Source organism: Artemia franciscana, chromosome 21 (genome assembly GCF_032884065.1).
Source record: "Artemia franciscana chromosome 21, ASM3288406v1, whole genome shotgun sequence".
NCBI lineage: Eukaryota > Metazoa > Arthropoda > Branchiopoda > Anostraca > Artemiidae > Artemia > Artemia franciscana.
In genome coordinates, this window is record NC_088883.1 from 21974502 (window position 1) to 21990840 (window position 16339).

A 16339-nucleotide genomic window follows, 5' to 3' on the forward strand; every position below is an offset into this window, starting at 1 on the left:
AGGTTTTGTCACATAAATTACATTTAAATGGTTTTACACCTGTATGCACTCTTTGGTGCGTCTTTAAATTATGCGCTAGCGAAAAGCTTTTGTCACATACATCGCATTTAAACAGTTTCTCACATGTATACATTCTTTGATGCCTGTTCAAATGTTCTGCTTGACAAAAGGTCTGGTCACATACATCACATTTAAATCATTTAATACCTGTATGCACTTGCTACTGTTCTTGCTACTGTGTCGACCCTAAAGATATTTTTGAAGACCCCGCCCCCCTCCAAAAAACTGATAACTTTCCTAGAACCAAGGCCTGTGTCCGTCTGTTCTCCTATTCTTCCTATTCTCCTAGACCAGCCTCGCCCAGGATCAGAGCATGTAATCCATTCATTCTTAATTAATGAATTGAATAAAGCAATACAAAATATTAGGGCTAAGGGCACTAGTAACTAAGAAAACATATACCCTAAACGGGTAAGGAATCTTACCCCTTCTTATAAACAGGAACTTCTTGATTGATATAATCCTGCATGGAATACATCCATATTCTTCAATGTTTGTAAATGTTCATACCTCCTATTAATACTAAAGAAAAATAAACCCAAATATGACCCTGAGTCTTACAGGCCTGTAATGATTACTCCTGTGCCAGGAAAAGTAATGGAGAAAACGATTTACCATTAACTATTATGGTTTGTTGAAAAGAATTATATGATACTTCATACTCAAACTGGATTCAGGAGACACCACTCCTCAACAGATGCTTTTATATTGTTAGCAAATGCAATAAATTAATCTCAATCTAAAAATAATGTGCTAGTTGATGCATTCCCAGACTTTGAAGGGCCACATGACAATGTGAACCACCAAATCCTTTTAGCTAAACTTACAAGTCTTGGATTACCCCCAAAGCTCGTATCTTTTATAAAATCTTTCATATAAAATCGAAATTTCATTGTTTGCGTAGGTTCAGCCTCCTCACCCAAAACTTCAATAACCAAAAGGTCTTCCATAGGGTGCAGTCCTGAGCTGAAAATTCTTCTTCCTATTTCTCTGGGACATGAGCCTCCCACACACCAATTTACAAAATCCTGATGACCTGGCATTATAGGCAAAAGGCAACACCTTTGAGATTGCACATTCAAAGTTGCAAAAGCCACTTTTCCAATTTGAAAATTTTTCGCAAAAATCTGATTTTCCCATTGAAAAAATCATCCAATTCCACCATAAGCGAAAAAATACCATAAAAAGACTAACTCGAAATCGAATAATTATTCCAGTAGACAATAAAATTAATTACCTAGGTCACATATTTGACCAAAGGCTTAATTTCCATCTTTACATCATAAACACACAAAAATGCTATAAAAAAAAATAAAAATAAGAAAAAGACTAGTATCCACACCCTTGAGCTGTAATGAGAACACTAATACAATTTTATAAATCACATATAAGACCCCATATTGATTATGGCCTCATTGTTGATGGTGCTTGTACAAAGACATTGATGCAAACTTGAAACAACACAAAATGATATAATCCGTCTCATATTTGGTCTTAGGAAACCAACAAGTACTAAGTTTCTGCTTACTGAAAGTGGATTGTCAACAATAAATGAAAGATAAAGATGTATTTTGATAAAATATCTGACAAAAACTGAAGCCAATAGCTCACATACCCTGCATAACTGGTTAAGAAATCCATCAATGTATAGAGACATTGCAAATGAATATGCCAATACCCAGAAGAAATTCTAGTTCCAGCAAAGTCTATTGCACCTACATTCCTTCAAACACCCCCCCCCCCCCTACCATGGAGTTGGTCAATCACCATAATAAACACTAATATCTTAAAGTGGACTGAAGAATTTAACCCCATTGCTTTCATCAGAAAAAAAATACTGAATTTAATACAATTACATATAAAAACCATTTCCAAATTTTTGTTGATGGGTCCAAAATGAATGAGAATGTGGCATTCGGAGCCATAATCCCACCCCTTTAAATGACGATGGGTGAGAGAATACATGATAATGTGTCTATAATGTCTGTAGAGTTAAATATCATAACCATGGCATTAGAGCACCTCATGAATAGTCAATCTTTGATTGCTAATTTGCCAACTATTATAGTTCATTCTGACTCTTTGTCAAGCCTAGAGCTGCTATCTTCAGCTTCTCAGTATAAGATGGGTATAGACACTTTTCATTGTCTTAAGCATCACAGATAATCTTGCTTCAAGAGGTGGTTGGGGGGAAACCAACCAGCACTTCCTCTGTTTCCCCCTCCCAAATTTCTCTACTTGGAGCGCTTGGAGCAGGGTCAAATATATATGCGCTTACAGAGTATGACCACTCCCCTTGTTCCGGATCAAGTAATCAGTGACACCAGGACTTGAACTCCTACCCTTGCGGACACAGGCTTGCAAGTCGAGTGCGCTAACTACTCAGCTAAAACGACTCGAAACACATCCAAATACGGTCACCTTATTTACCAACACCACCGTAAAAACAATATTAGCCCCAAGAAGTAGTCACATTCCTGCCCCAAATATAGTTGCACCCCGAAAGCGATTATTTACTTATATCAATTGTACCCTTCATTTAGAACCTTAGTACGAGGTAGTCACTTTACTGCCCAGAATACAATCATACCCAAAGAAAGATTATTTAATCATTTGCGATTTAGCCCTTATTTATAATCATTTACAATTTCAGCCCTGGCACGAATAAGTCGCTCTTGTCCTCAGAAAACTGTCATGCCAAGAAAGCGATTATTTACTCGTTTACAATCTTAGCCCTAGCACTAAGTATTTCTGTTCTTCCAAGAATACAATCGCACTGGGAAAAAAGACATTATCCAAATTTACAATTTTAGCCTTCGTTTACAATTTTAGCCCTAGTATGAAGTAGTCACTCTCTTGCCTAGAATGCAGTCGTACACGAAAATTCAATAATAAGTTTTTGCTACTAGTATATGTCTAAACTCTTACTCAGCACATAAGAACTCTTCAACCAGTTTAAACTCAAAATTTGACCGAATTGGATTGTTTGACCAACAAGATCCCTCATCATCTGAATCGCTTTCTGTAGATTCGGGAGTCATAAGTACAGATACAGGTTCAGCTGTAAGAGAAAAAGTATATAATAAAAAAGAAGGACTAATACAAACATTAAAAGTACGCACGAGCTGCATCTCAGATGATATTATAGATACGAATTGAAATACTTGACTTAAGATTCCTGCCAAATTAGGGGTGCCGTAGAGGGTTGCGACTCTACTCCTCCAGGCACGCCGTTCTGATGGTAAGAGTGAGACCTCGTTGACAGCAACGTTATCCATCTCCATGAGTTTACTGAGGTTATCCTTCCGCCTCGTCCGGGATCTGCCCCTTAGGCAGGCCCGCCATGAACTTTGGGTCAAAATCATAGACCATTCGAGCTGGGATTGGCATATGAGGCAAGCACAAGCAACATATTTGACGCAAATCTTGGATTCACCACTTTCAAAGTTAGCGAGCTACTTCAGTTAAGCCGTTTAGAAAACAAAATATTAACTAAAAAAACATAAAGCTTTGGAATCACCATGATCGAAAACTAGATCAAAACCACGTATGCCATTTTACCTGAGAAAAAAAAATTGAAACGTGTTCTATAGATAAGCATTATGTTATGGAGACTTTTGAGAAACTTATAAGAAATCTATTTTTTCAAGGCAGGTCGTATTACTGAGGCTAATAGTCTAAAGAAGTTCCACAACAAAAAATGAGAAAAGCAGCTTCTGATTATTGTAAAAGTAAAGACAAATATCTATATTCTAACGAGCTCAAGTAATGGCACAGAAAAATTATAGAAACGTGAGGAAAAGTCCTTCTGAAGTTACATTTTATCTCCCTGAACCCCCTATTAAAACTACAAGCAATTTGAACTTGTACCTTGCTTCCATAGTTCAAAGTCTCCACCCTTTCACTAGCCCAAGTTCAACTATTGCTCCCAATGCCTCATTCCCCCTAATTTCTCCATCTGATGTTATAAATAAAATCCTAAGCTTAAAAAATCAAGTACTTGTCCTTGGAACATCCAGTTAACCTAATTAAAGCCTTTTCAGACAAAATTACTGAGCCTTTATCAACTATTTTCAACCATATCACAAAATTTTGCGAATTTTCAAGCTGCTAGAAACATGGTGTTATAACACCTGTCCGAAAAAAAGCACCATTCTGACTTTCATCAACATACACCGTATTATACTTTCAGTTTATTCCAAACTTGATGAAGGTTTCCTCTATGACTGGCTTAAAGTTAAAATTTTTCCACGTATTGAAGTTCGACAGTTTGGTAATTTAAGGAAAACTTTCACCACCCTGCCTTGTGCACTTAATACACACAATCGTAAGTAACCTTGAGAAACCAAATGTTTGGCTAAACCTTGTCTTAATTGATCTCCAAAAAGCTTTTGACCTGGTTTACTACACAACCGTTCACAACTGGTTAACTTTGAACTTGATTCTCTCTAAGTAAATATTGTTATATCGTTTCTTTCAAATAGATCTCAAGTTGTAAAATACAAAAATATTTTCTCTAAGCCCCTTCCTATATATTTTGGAACTCCTCAATGAACCCTATTGGGACAACTTTTATTTCTAGGTATGATTAACGATATTGGTAAGGAATTCCCCCAAAGGTGAAAATACATGGATGACTTGTCGTCCTTGAACCATGTCAGGAATATTAAAGGTGACCCCCTCGAAACCACAACCCATGTTTCAGAGGAAGCAAGAATCTAAAAATGAAAGTAAATTCCACTAAATCAGATATGAAGACGATAAATTTCTTGAAATCCACTCACATTTTCCTTGACTCTATCCCACCCAAAATGCTTGTGAAACATGTTAAACTCCTTGGTATCACAATTTAAAATAATCTCAAGTGGGACATGTATGTTTCAATTACTGTTAAATGAGCAAATGTTTCATTATCTACGTTAAAATTGTTAAACAAATTTATTTTCCCTAAGATGCAATCCCTCGATTTTTATTTATCATTTATTAGGCCGCTATTTCAATATGCATGTCCGGTCTGGCATTCACAACTTTCAAGTGAACGTAGCGACAAAATTAAGTCGGTCCAAAAGCGTTCGCTCAGGATCATCTACAATGAGAGCAAATACTCCTTCCTCCTTGAATCCGCACGCATTACTACGTTAAAAGAAAGAACAAATTTGTTTGCATTTTGCTATATCCGCAATATCTAATCCTCGTACCGAGGACATCTTTACCGATTTTCATTACCCCATTAGGTCTCGACTCACCCGCTTAGCTTTCTTGGCAATTCCAACGTATTCTCCGATCCATACCGTTAATGAGAGGTTCCAAAAAAGTTTTATCCCCTTTATTCTGGAGCGCCTTAATAATTCCTGAACTATGTCCTACATCAGATTTAACTCCTCCGACCCTTATTTTAGTTGTTGGCGCAAGCGTAAGTTTTTTTTTATCTTTGGTCACTTTTATTTTGCCCATTTGTGATATTTATTTATGCTCTATTTTATTATTGACCTTGTAGTCGGCACAATCCTTTTTTTAACTGTTTGACAGTTAATTTGACTCTATTTTAAGCGGTTTTTTGTATTTGTTTTTTTTTTTACAGTATTTGACTTAGAATACGAATTCGGCAATACTTTTCTTCAAGCCATTGATTTTTTTGTATCTCCCACCCTTCTTATGTTTCTGTTTTGCTATTAATCGCACAAAGTCCATTTTAGTTCTTGTATTTGGATTTTTTTTTTCTTTTTCTTTTCCGTTAAATTCGGTTTCATTAGAGCTTGTGATAGCCTCATTAAAATAAACATTATCTTATATCTTACCTATATAAACATATGTAGAAAAACAAGGAAAAGTACTTTTTTGGATGGGTAGCAGCTACATCTCTTTTTTTCACCAGGACTAACGCAAAACCCCAGAGATATGACTAATGGCTCATTTAAAAGCTTTAGATCATATCTATGATTACATTTTGGAAATTTGGCATAATAAAGCGATCGTAAGGAGCAAATTATGTCTCATAAGGAATTAGAAGTTCACATGATCTTCCATATTAGGAGCTATATTACAGACTTAGGTGACATCTTACAAAAAAAAATGTTTGGAAAAATCTATTGTTGAAAAATACAAAAGTTTTGTTTGGTAAAAAATACTCAAAAAGGAAAATTCCATATTCAGTCGGTCATGTGATTATGGAAAGTTTAATATTTTGACTCTTTCGGTCGGAATTGTTCAATTTCTACTTTTCGACCAATATTCAAATTTTTAATTCCAAAATATAATATTGACAGCTAACTTAGAAAATAGCTAGAATTCTCCTAAAAATACAAGGGAACAAACTAAAAATAAAATCGACGAAGTACAAAATAAAACAAATGAAAAAACAACTTACTGAAAAAATTTCATCGGTGAAAGAAAATCCAAACTAAAATTATAAAATGAATTTTGAACACGTCTCAGCATCTTCACCTCACAAACGTCCAGTCAATACTGACAAAAAGAAACAGATACTTCTTTTTTTACACCAAAACACAAATAACCGAAGAAATATACATGAATAAAAAGTAAATAAAGAAAAAGGCTTACCTAACCCTTTGTTGTAGGCATCATAATGTGTCTTCAAATAATCAAAAAGTCGGATGATGAGCTCATTTGCGTCTTGCATACGATAACCAGCAAATTCTTCATCCAAAACGCCTAATGCCAGATGCAATTTCCTATTTAACAGTGCAACATATTAGAGTAACGTTAGAAGCAAAATAAAATGTCATTATGTATATAAATATATATATATATATATATATATATATATATATATATATATATATAGTGCAGCTTAGCCACTGGCCCGTGGCACTCGGCACGAGGAAGGCTTCTATATATGGATTCTCATTGTCACTTGTCTTCGAACATCTGACAATTTGCTGTCTTTTTAAATATATTTGATTTTTAAAGCAAGTCCGATTTCTAAGAACGATATCTACTATGCTTCAAACTTTTAGTTTTCTTTTTTTAAAGTTTTTTTAATTGTTGTGATCCCTTGTTAAAATAAATGCAAATATTTTCGTAAATTCAGCCGCCGGGCCCCAGCGACTGGAGGCTCTAAACGAATTTTCTCAAACTTCTGACCCATCTAAATCGTTTTTTTAGGTCACATCATACCAGGATGTCAATGTTCTTTTCAGAAAGGGAGCCGTTTTCGGAAAAAATACATGCATACATACACAATTATTGCTCGTTTAGACATATATATATATATATATATATATATATATATATATATATATATATATATATATATATATATATATATATATATATATATATATATATATATATAGTCCATATATACAAAATTCAAAAATCAACGGAATTTGAATTCAATTTGAATTTAAATCAAGTTGGTGGACTATGATGAAAAAGTTGAGAGCCATGGTTAATTGCGAAAAAAAACTTACTAAAAATTCTTATAATTAAATTTGAAGAATTTCATTGTTATGAGCTTTTTTTGGAAAGCACTGTGACTTACAACTACAAATTCAAATTTTCTGAAAGGTCAAAAACTAATATATTAAGCGGAAATTCTCATGACAAGCTTATATTTTACACTATAACTGTTTTCGTACTGTCATTGGCATAGTTTCATTATGTTTGACAATAAAAGAATATTGACAGTGTGATAATTTTGGCAATAAGATTAAAAATTAATTAAAATGTTCTTAATTAAGTTTATTGCTCACAAAAGAAAGATCTACTCCTGGAAATTCCAATCTGAGCTTGGGATCCTAGTGAGCTTGGGAAACTAGTAGAAAGATAGCAATGTTTTTCGCCTTGCAAAAATCTAATGCTTATCACAATGGATCTGTAATAAGCACATACTCCTTAAGCAGATCCCTCTCAATCGGCATTAACTTTGGTAGTTTCAGTTCATCACAGGGACTGGATAACTTTTCAAAATCAGATATGTCTACAACGCACTCTACAACATCATGGAGAGTTCCAGCGTGTACCATTTGGTACGACTAGGCGCTTTCCAGTAATTTTGTCGTCAGCTTTTGTGCTATGATTTGTCTCATTCTATATGCCTTGGCATCTGGACACGGCGGATTGATAAAGTCTTTGAAATGAAATATTAACAAATGCTCGCTCACTATCTTATTGGGTAACCAGGTTCAGTGTATGACTGCAGCATCTCAAATGCTTTTGGAGGTAAAATTGTTCACTGTTAATATCATTTATGCTGTTGTCGAGAATGTGATCAACATATTCTATGGCAACACTGTCTTCATCACAGTCAAGCCCATCATCAAAATATTCCGAAACACTAAAAACAGGCAGTTTACTCACTATTTCTCTGCCATTGATGGAGCAGTATACTCCCTGAAAGCTTTAACAAAATTGCTGCCATTATCCGTGACTGTTTTGACTATTTTTGTCTAACATAAGCTAGAGTCTTCATTGATTGAGTTCAGATGGGAAGAACAAGCAGAAAAATAATGGCTTCCAATAAAACGTCTGCACGCAATTGCGGCCGACTTCCTAACATAATCATATTCAATCCAATGGGCCGTAATACCTACATAGCTATTGGGATTTGTGCTCCAAATGTTAGCAGTGATGCAAAGACAGTCAGTTTAACGGTATAGTTCAGTCAAGGATCTTTTCATCGTTATATACTTCGATTCAACACACGAATACAGCGCTTTTCGTGTCACTACGGTTGCATATGGGCCCAATCCTTGAACCAGTTTTCTGAAGACAGGTTTCTCAACTGTGCAAACAGGGCAAGTAGTTTCACCAGTCTCATTCCTAAAAATTCTCCTCTTGGGGTTCTTGCTCTCTCATAATTTGGCAGCTTTTCAGAGCTACTTGTACTTGGAAGAGAACCCGAATCTCGCAGTGCTTCCTTTTCCAAGCTTTCTTCATTTCCTTCATCATCCATTAGCAGTCTTTTCCTTTCAGAAGACTGCTTTTCTGCTTCCTCCCTGTATTTGACAAATACCAGATGCGAGCGAGGGTGAACAAGCAACGAAAAACGGCCAACCCAATTCGAACAATAAGGATGACAACTCCGATTTCCAATTTCAAAAATTATACGAGGTATTTCATATTTGGACTATATTTGTCATCCGCAGCAGACCAGCAGACCAGTGATTTCTTCAGGCAATATAAGCATTGATTTACATTCAAATTCGCCGCCTCAAAGTAGCCGTTTTGCAATTCTACATAAAAATTTTGTTCTTCATTTATAATAAGCCTTTAGGCAATTATAAACGGAGAACCGGATTTTAGAAAAGTACGAGACAAAAATGTGCTTGATACTTTAGTACCGATATGTAGGCTACATGGAAAATGTGTTTAAGTATGCACTTGAAGTACTCTTCAAAAAATGTCTTTAAGTATGTATTCAAGTACTTGGAACTGCACTTAAGTACATGTATTTAAGTACCCACCCAACACTGGTCGCTAGGCAACAGGGTCGCATCCAGTATTTTTTTCAGGGAGGAGGGATCACAAAATAACTTTTCAGGGGTGATTAAAAACGATTTTTCGGGGGGGGGGGTCTGGTCAAAAACATCAAAATATGTTAATATCCATTTTTGTAACTTTTTTACATATCAGACAGAGATTTTGGGGGGGAGGGGGTCAAACACCCAAACAACCCCAACCCTGGAAACAGCCTTGCTAGGTAGAACATTTTCTGCGTTCAATGTTCTGTGGCTAATAATACAAAATTACCTGGTTTTACAGTGAAAAGAATGTATTATTACCAAGAAACACCTGGCGAAAAGTTTTTGTCTTCTACTGACAGTTAGTTTTCTCAACTTATAAGAAATTTCCAATATGCGCAACAAAATATTATGTATTACGTCCAACTAATATGAAAAACACTAAGCGAAACTTTTAGTATTCTATAAATTCCTAAGTTTACACCAAACATACGAAACTGCATAACGCAGTTTCCGCATAACGCAGTTTTTACATACGAAACTTGCATAACGAAAAGTCTATTATCACGAGCAAAGTAAAAGGCGGCGGGCGAAATAATTTTGTGTCCTATGGGCTGTTTTATTTCACGCCCAGCTTACACAACGAATAGTATAAAGTCATTACTCAGCTTATATAACAATAAAACTCAAATAATATATTAGTAAGAGTACTAATAATATAATATATTATTATTTAATATATTAAATAATATTATATATTAAATAATTAAATAATTATATTATATATTAAATTAAATAATTTTATATAATATATTATATTAATTAATATAAATTTCTTCTCAGTCAAATTTACAACAACTATGTTTCTCACAATGCGCGATGATGGTATTTCATGAACTTTTATTGGATGATTTTTCAAAAATTGTTCCATAAATTACAGAAAAGAAGCAGAGGAACAGAGAAAAGAATCAGAATTTTAGAAAAAAAAAGTAGAGGAACCGAAAAAGCTAATGAGACACCATTGGTTAAAGTAGTTCCTACCAAATTTTTTTGAGTAAAAGAAGAGCAATACCACATAACTCTTTCAAATCAAACTATCTCTTCTGAGGATGTAGACAACTTTAGAAGACAGGTCGGAAAGAAATAGAACAATCATGCACAGTTGTATCTCTAGGATGCCTAACGGTTGTTGTAGTTTAGTTGTTTCAGAGGCATACATAGTTGGTTTTATATTAAAGCCACCATACTTGTTGCCCATATCTGTTCTTGGCCCGGGTTACCCATACTTGTTGTCCATGCTTGTTCTGGTTTCTGGTTGACCATGCTCATTCTGTGCCTTAGCTGCCCATTTTGTTGTCCACGTTTAGTCTGGGTCCGGGTTACCCATGCTTATTCTGAACTCACAAGGATCGATAAACAAAAAATGAATTACAGGTGGAAAGGTAATGATCCCATTAGGAGAGAAACTTGTTGAAAAAAAAACTGAGAAGATTATTATGAGTATACTTCTCTTCTATTATTACTATAATAATAATAGTAATAATAATAATAATAATAATAATAATAATAATAATAATAATAATAATAAATAATAATAATAATAAATAATAATTTATTCCAGATCAAGCCCGTGGACCATAGGAAATTTACATAAGAAAAACAAACAACAAATTAACTAAAATAAATTAATAATATTTAAAGAAAACGCTCACGATGTGCCGCTGCAATCCTGACAAACCTTGCTATCCTTTTAATACTCAAGAAATTTGTCTCTTTCATTCTACCTACCATCCATATCTAATTCAATTTTTCTTTACATCTCTTGCCTCCATTCATTCAATTCGACACACTCACACACAAAATTATCAAACTTTCATCCTGCAATTCACACATATTCGTTTAATACTGTCCTTTCTTCAATTGATTAATTTCAGTAAACAGAGCCTCCCTCTTGTCGAATGAACTTTTTCGAAGATAGTCGGCAGAATTGACTAACAGCATAGAAATTACGGAAACTTTTCAAATTATGAAAGGATAGAATTCTTTTTTATAAAACTTTTTTATATGTTTTTGAAAATTATGAATGGTATCTATACGTTCCTAGTAGATTTTGCAGTGAATTTCTACGGTCATTTCATTCGTGATTTAATATGACTTAAATTGTACCTGTATTGCACAATATCTTCAATATCTCTCCATGCGATGCTAAACTTAGTGTAGGGTGAGGTTTAGGTGACACGCCCCCTTAATGGCAAAAATCACAGAAATCTGATGGTCACGTGTTCATGTTCACACCATCAAGTTTGCACACAGTAAAAACATGGGACTTTTTGTATCGCTTTTTCTCTTTTTTCATTTTTTATTTAAAATTTTGCCCTTTTGGCAAAGTTTTGAAAGGACGTTTTTCCCAGCACTTGCTAGAAATGAATTCATTTATTTAATAAGTTTGTCAATTGACGTAACGTCATAATATTGCCATTACATACGTCACTGTTGTACGTCGTTGTCGTTGTTGTAACAATAAAACCATGTTACATAAAACGTACAAAAACAAACAATACGTACCAAAACGTACGTATTGCATTGAATGCGTATTGAATAGAATCTGAATTGGTAAGTTTGAGCAGAGAGTAAAGCGTTTTCAATTTTGTGCAAGGTTGTTATAGTATGTTAACAAACAAGGTTGTTATAGGTTGTCAAACAGTTCGTGGTAACGAACTGTAGTTACCACGTTAGTTACCAATAAAAGAGTTTGACTCTTTGCCAAAATTCTACTTTTTAAAACAATTAAAAGCTTTAGCGTAAAGAGCGAGGGATTGCGGAGGGGACAACCCATTTCATATACGGAGTAATTTCTGTTCGTTTTAAGTTTTAATGTCGCTCCTTACTTTCAGCTAAAAAAATTAGTTTTTTTTTATTTAATTATAGTATTATGCGTATGTTATACTATAGAGTATAACTATATACTATTTACTATATATAGTATATAAAAGTATATACTATAACTATGTTATAGTTATAGTATAGTACAAGGTTGTTATAGTATAGTTCTGGGCATCCTTAGTGTAATTTAAGGTAGGGTATATAAAATAATATATCTCAAATATTATAACATAATTAAGACCTTTGTTATATAAGAAAATGAAATATTACCTAAGAGATTCTTTAGTCGTTTCCATATATCCAGATTCCCTTGCTTGCACCAGCTCAAAGAAGCTGTCTATTAGTTTATTACGTGGTCGAGTATCACATGATTTGCTCAGATCAGAAATCAATGGACTTAAAGATAGTAAACACTGCATTGTTGCGTTGATGTAACAAGTGTTGCCAAGGTTATCAAACCTAAAAAAAGAGCAAAATGGGTACAAAATAATAGCTAAAGATCCTTTCCCCTAAAAAAAAAGCAGAAAATGTGAAATTAAGTAGTTTGCAAACATCTTACGTTACCCAAAAGTAAAGACTTCATTAATAGAGTTTGTTTAAAAGAGTTAAAAGATGAAGAAGAAGGATTAAAGAAGAAAAAATATCTACAAAAACTCCATTATTGCTTTAGGTCCTTCACTAAGGTGTGTTGTATATATATTAAACATCTTTTATCTTGTAAATTTGCTTTACTAAAATATTCAAATATCATTTGATTAAACTTCCTACCACTTGATTGTTTCTGGTAGCCATAAATCTGACCAGATTCCTTGAGCTACCATTAATTCTGACAAAACCAATAGATAATTCATTCTTTCAAGATGCATCATATGGATCTACATATTCCACCAATTAATAACCCTCTTGCTCCAAATTGATCTCGTTTTCTATATAAATCACGTCTTATTTTAATCATACGACTTACATTACCTCTAGAAGCTCCTAAAACTTCTAGAACCTATTAGCATATTCCACAGAATCTAAAATAGGACTTTAAGAGGAAGTTGCAGTTAATAAATGCAGTCGGGAAATCTAACCAAAAACTTTTGTGTTGTGTGAAGGAAATTTGTGTTGTGTGAAGCAAGACACGTGCAGCAACACGTATGTTTTCTAAAACTACATTCATAATCCTTCCTTTGACACTATTTTGACTAGCATAGTTCTGACATTTTCGTAGGAAATATGCAGGAATTTGGATATTGAATCCAAGAAGATAATCTTGATATTCTGTGTTTTTCTGAGACGAGGTTGAATGGACAAGACATCATACCTTGAAGCTCAGACTACAGACTGATGAAAACATCCCAGACAAACTAACTGAAGAAGAGCTTTATTGAAGAAGAAGAAGAAGAAGAAGAAGAGCTTAAAGAAGAGCACTTGAACGCTACACTTCAACTAGGAACAGCCTCATGATAGACTTCATCCTGCAGGAATGTTTTCTAAAGGTACATTCAGAATCTTTCCTTTGACACTCCCTTTTTGCTAGCAAAATTCTGACATTTTCGAAGGTAATATGCAGGAATTTGGAACCCTCAGACTACAGACTGAAAAAAACCTCCTGGACAGACTAGCTGAAGAGGATCTTTGTTGAAGAATAAGAGAAGCTTAAAGAAGAGCACGTGAACGCTACACTTGAACTTGGATCAGCCTCATGATAGACTACATCCTTAAAAATTCATATATTGATTCCTTAAAAAGGGAAATCAACACATTTAATTAAAATCATCTAAGTGAGAGATTCTGTGGTGTCAAACGTAGTTTTCTACAAGCACACCTACCACTATCACTTTGACAAGGTACCTCTGCCTGCTCCTCCCTTTGCAGAGCCATTGCTGAAAACACGCAGAAGCACAGTAAGTTGGATTGCTTACGAAAGGAGACAGTCCATACTGAGCATGTTTCATATTTATAATCTTGATACCCTGTGTTTTTCTAAGACGAGGTTGAATGGACAAGACATCATTACCCTCGAAGCACCGTCTGGAAAAAGTCATATTTTACTACTCGGATCATCTGAAGGCTCAGGTTTAGCAGGAGTAGGTCTTCTGTTGTCCCCTAAGACCTTCACTGAATCCCTCAAATATAAAGCAGTATCTAGTAGAACTGTTCGGGCGATATTTAAAGGCCAAAATAACAAAATGACCACATCCACTCATATCCTTATAAGAAGATTTTTCTCAACGTCCCACCATTAGCCAAGGTAACAAGACAAAGCTGTAGGCACACAGCTTGGTCTGATTATCTGAAAAAAAACTAGAAGTATTATAAACATGTCTTTGCTTCACACACCACATATACCTTGAATTCATATCCACGAGGCCATTATTTTTTCAAAGTAACTTTTTGATTCTGTCAATCAAAGGCTCAACAAACCCTTGGCATTGTCATGAGCAAACTAGGGAAAGGAAGATACCCATGATGTCAGACATCCATATCATATCAGACACCCATGATATGTCTGGTACAACCAAATGTGTAACAAATGCGTACCATGTCAAGAAACTTACGAATATCATTTTGGAGCCGTTTGAAGAGAAAATCTTTAAGACCCCAGTTTTATTTCTCCCAAATCTTTTAGTCTTTTGGCCTGGTTAGGTCATTTTGTTAACCCGGATTCATAATTCTTTTTAACTTACCTCTGCCCCATTTCCAATTTTTCTATTTTCTGCATTACTGTTTTCATATATCATATATTTTAAATATTTCTATTTTCTATTTTGTTCTATTTTCTGCATAAAAAAAGAAATTCTATTTTCTGCATTCTTTATTTTTTTGGCAAAATTTGAGTAGCGTCAAACGCATTATTGTTTCTTCTTTTTGTCTAATTTGTGGGCATTTCCGCTTATTTTTAGGGTACTTCTTCACAAAGGCACAAATCCAAACATTTTCTTACCCGATTTCTCTAGGATCAAGTTTGGTCCTTTTTGCGTATCCATCTTCATCATGGTTTCTAAGAGACAGTGGATCGGTATCGAGATCAACTCTGACTGGAGAACCAAATTTGAAGGTAACTGGGCTGTTCTGAGTTTTATCAGACAATATTTTTGACTTGCTCATATCAAGTGAAGGATACGCTTTTTTAACTGAACTAAGCTTTGATTTGTATGTTCTTACAGGTGGTAATTTCGGGGAATTGTTGCTAAACCAATCATCATATTGTGGGCTAGGACTTCGTGCTTCAACCCGCAATTTTTTAGCCTGGGAATTAGGTGAATTTTCCTTATCTGATGGCGATGAAAACAATGAGCGTGGGGTGAGTTTTCCTTTATTTCGACAAGGTGAAGTACCTTGACTTGACCTGGCATATCCATTTGAAAACGCTTGAAACACATTCCTGAAAAATTAAAATATAGATAAAATAAATAGAGAGATAATTTTTTGATATATATTTCAGTAAGCCAGACAAAAAAAAATAGCTCGGCTGGAAAAAAAACTTTAACTTATTTTGAAGCATCTCGATATTAACTATGTATCCTGCTTTCTATGGCTATAATGAGAGATAGATATAAATGCCTATGGCATGTTCTGTGGATGAAGGATGACAGATTGCCAGACTGTCAGTTTCGGCCAATCGTCCAGGCCTAAATGGAAAGTAGATCGCCCTCGGTTAAGGTGGAAGGATGTAAAGACGGAAGCTTTGAATAGATTGGGGTGGAGGAGGAGCGTGCATATCTAAGTTGGCCTCAGGCAGCTTGGTGCTATAGTGAGTTATTAATAGTATACATGAATCAATATTGATTCATGGTTTGAGCTTCAACGGAACTCTTTTCTATGTTTTGAAGAATATTTTGCACAAACAAACAAAATACCATATCGCGAAATATAAATATTGTGTTTTTACAGATTCAACCCTTGGGGATGGGTAAATAAAAAAAGTATACTTTTTTAATAGCACAAATTTCACGAAGTTTCTCGAAGGTTTTGTAGGCTGA

General features: G+C 34.6%; 1 protein-coding gene across 1 annotated transcript in view; it reads right to left on the bottom strand.

The window, feature by feature from the left end:
- LOC136040535 (ubiquitin carboxyl-terminal hydrolase 37-like) overlaps positions 1 to 16339 on the bottom strand; it is a gene marked incomplete at its 3' end in the record, with an annotated part of 42376 nt that overhangs the window by 13321 nt on the left and 12716 nt on the right. The window contains 4 exon segments of the mRNA XM_065724720.1: positions 2989 to 3121; positions 6622 to 6752; positions 12639 to 12827; positions 15301 to 15741. Of these exon segments, the coding sequence (XP_065580792.1) occupies positions 2989 to 3121; positions 6622 to 6752; positions 12639 to 12827; positions 15301 to 15741 (894 nt within the window).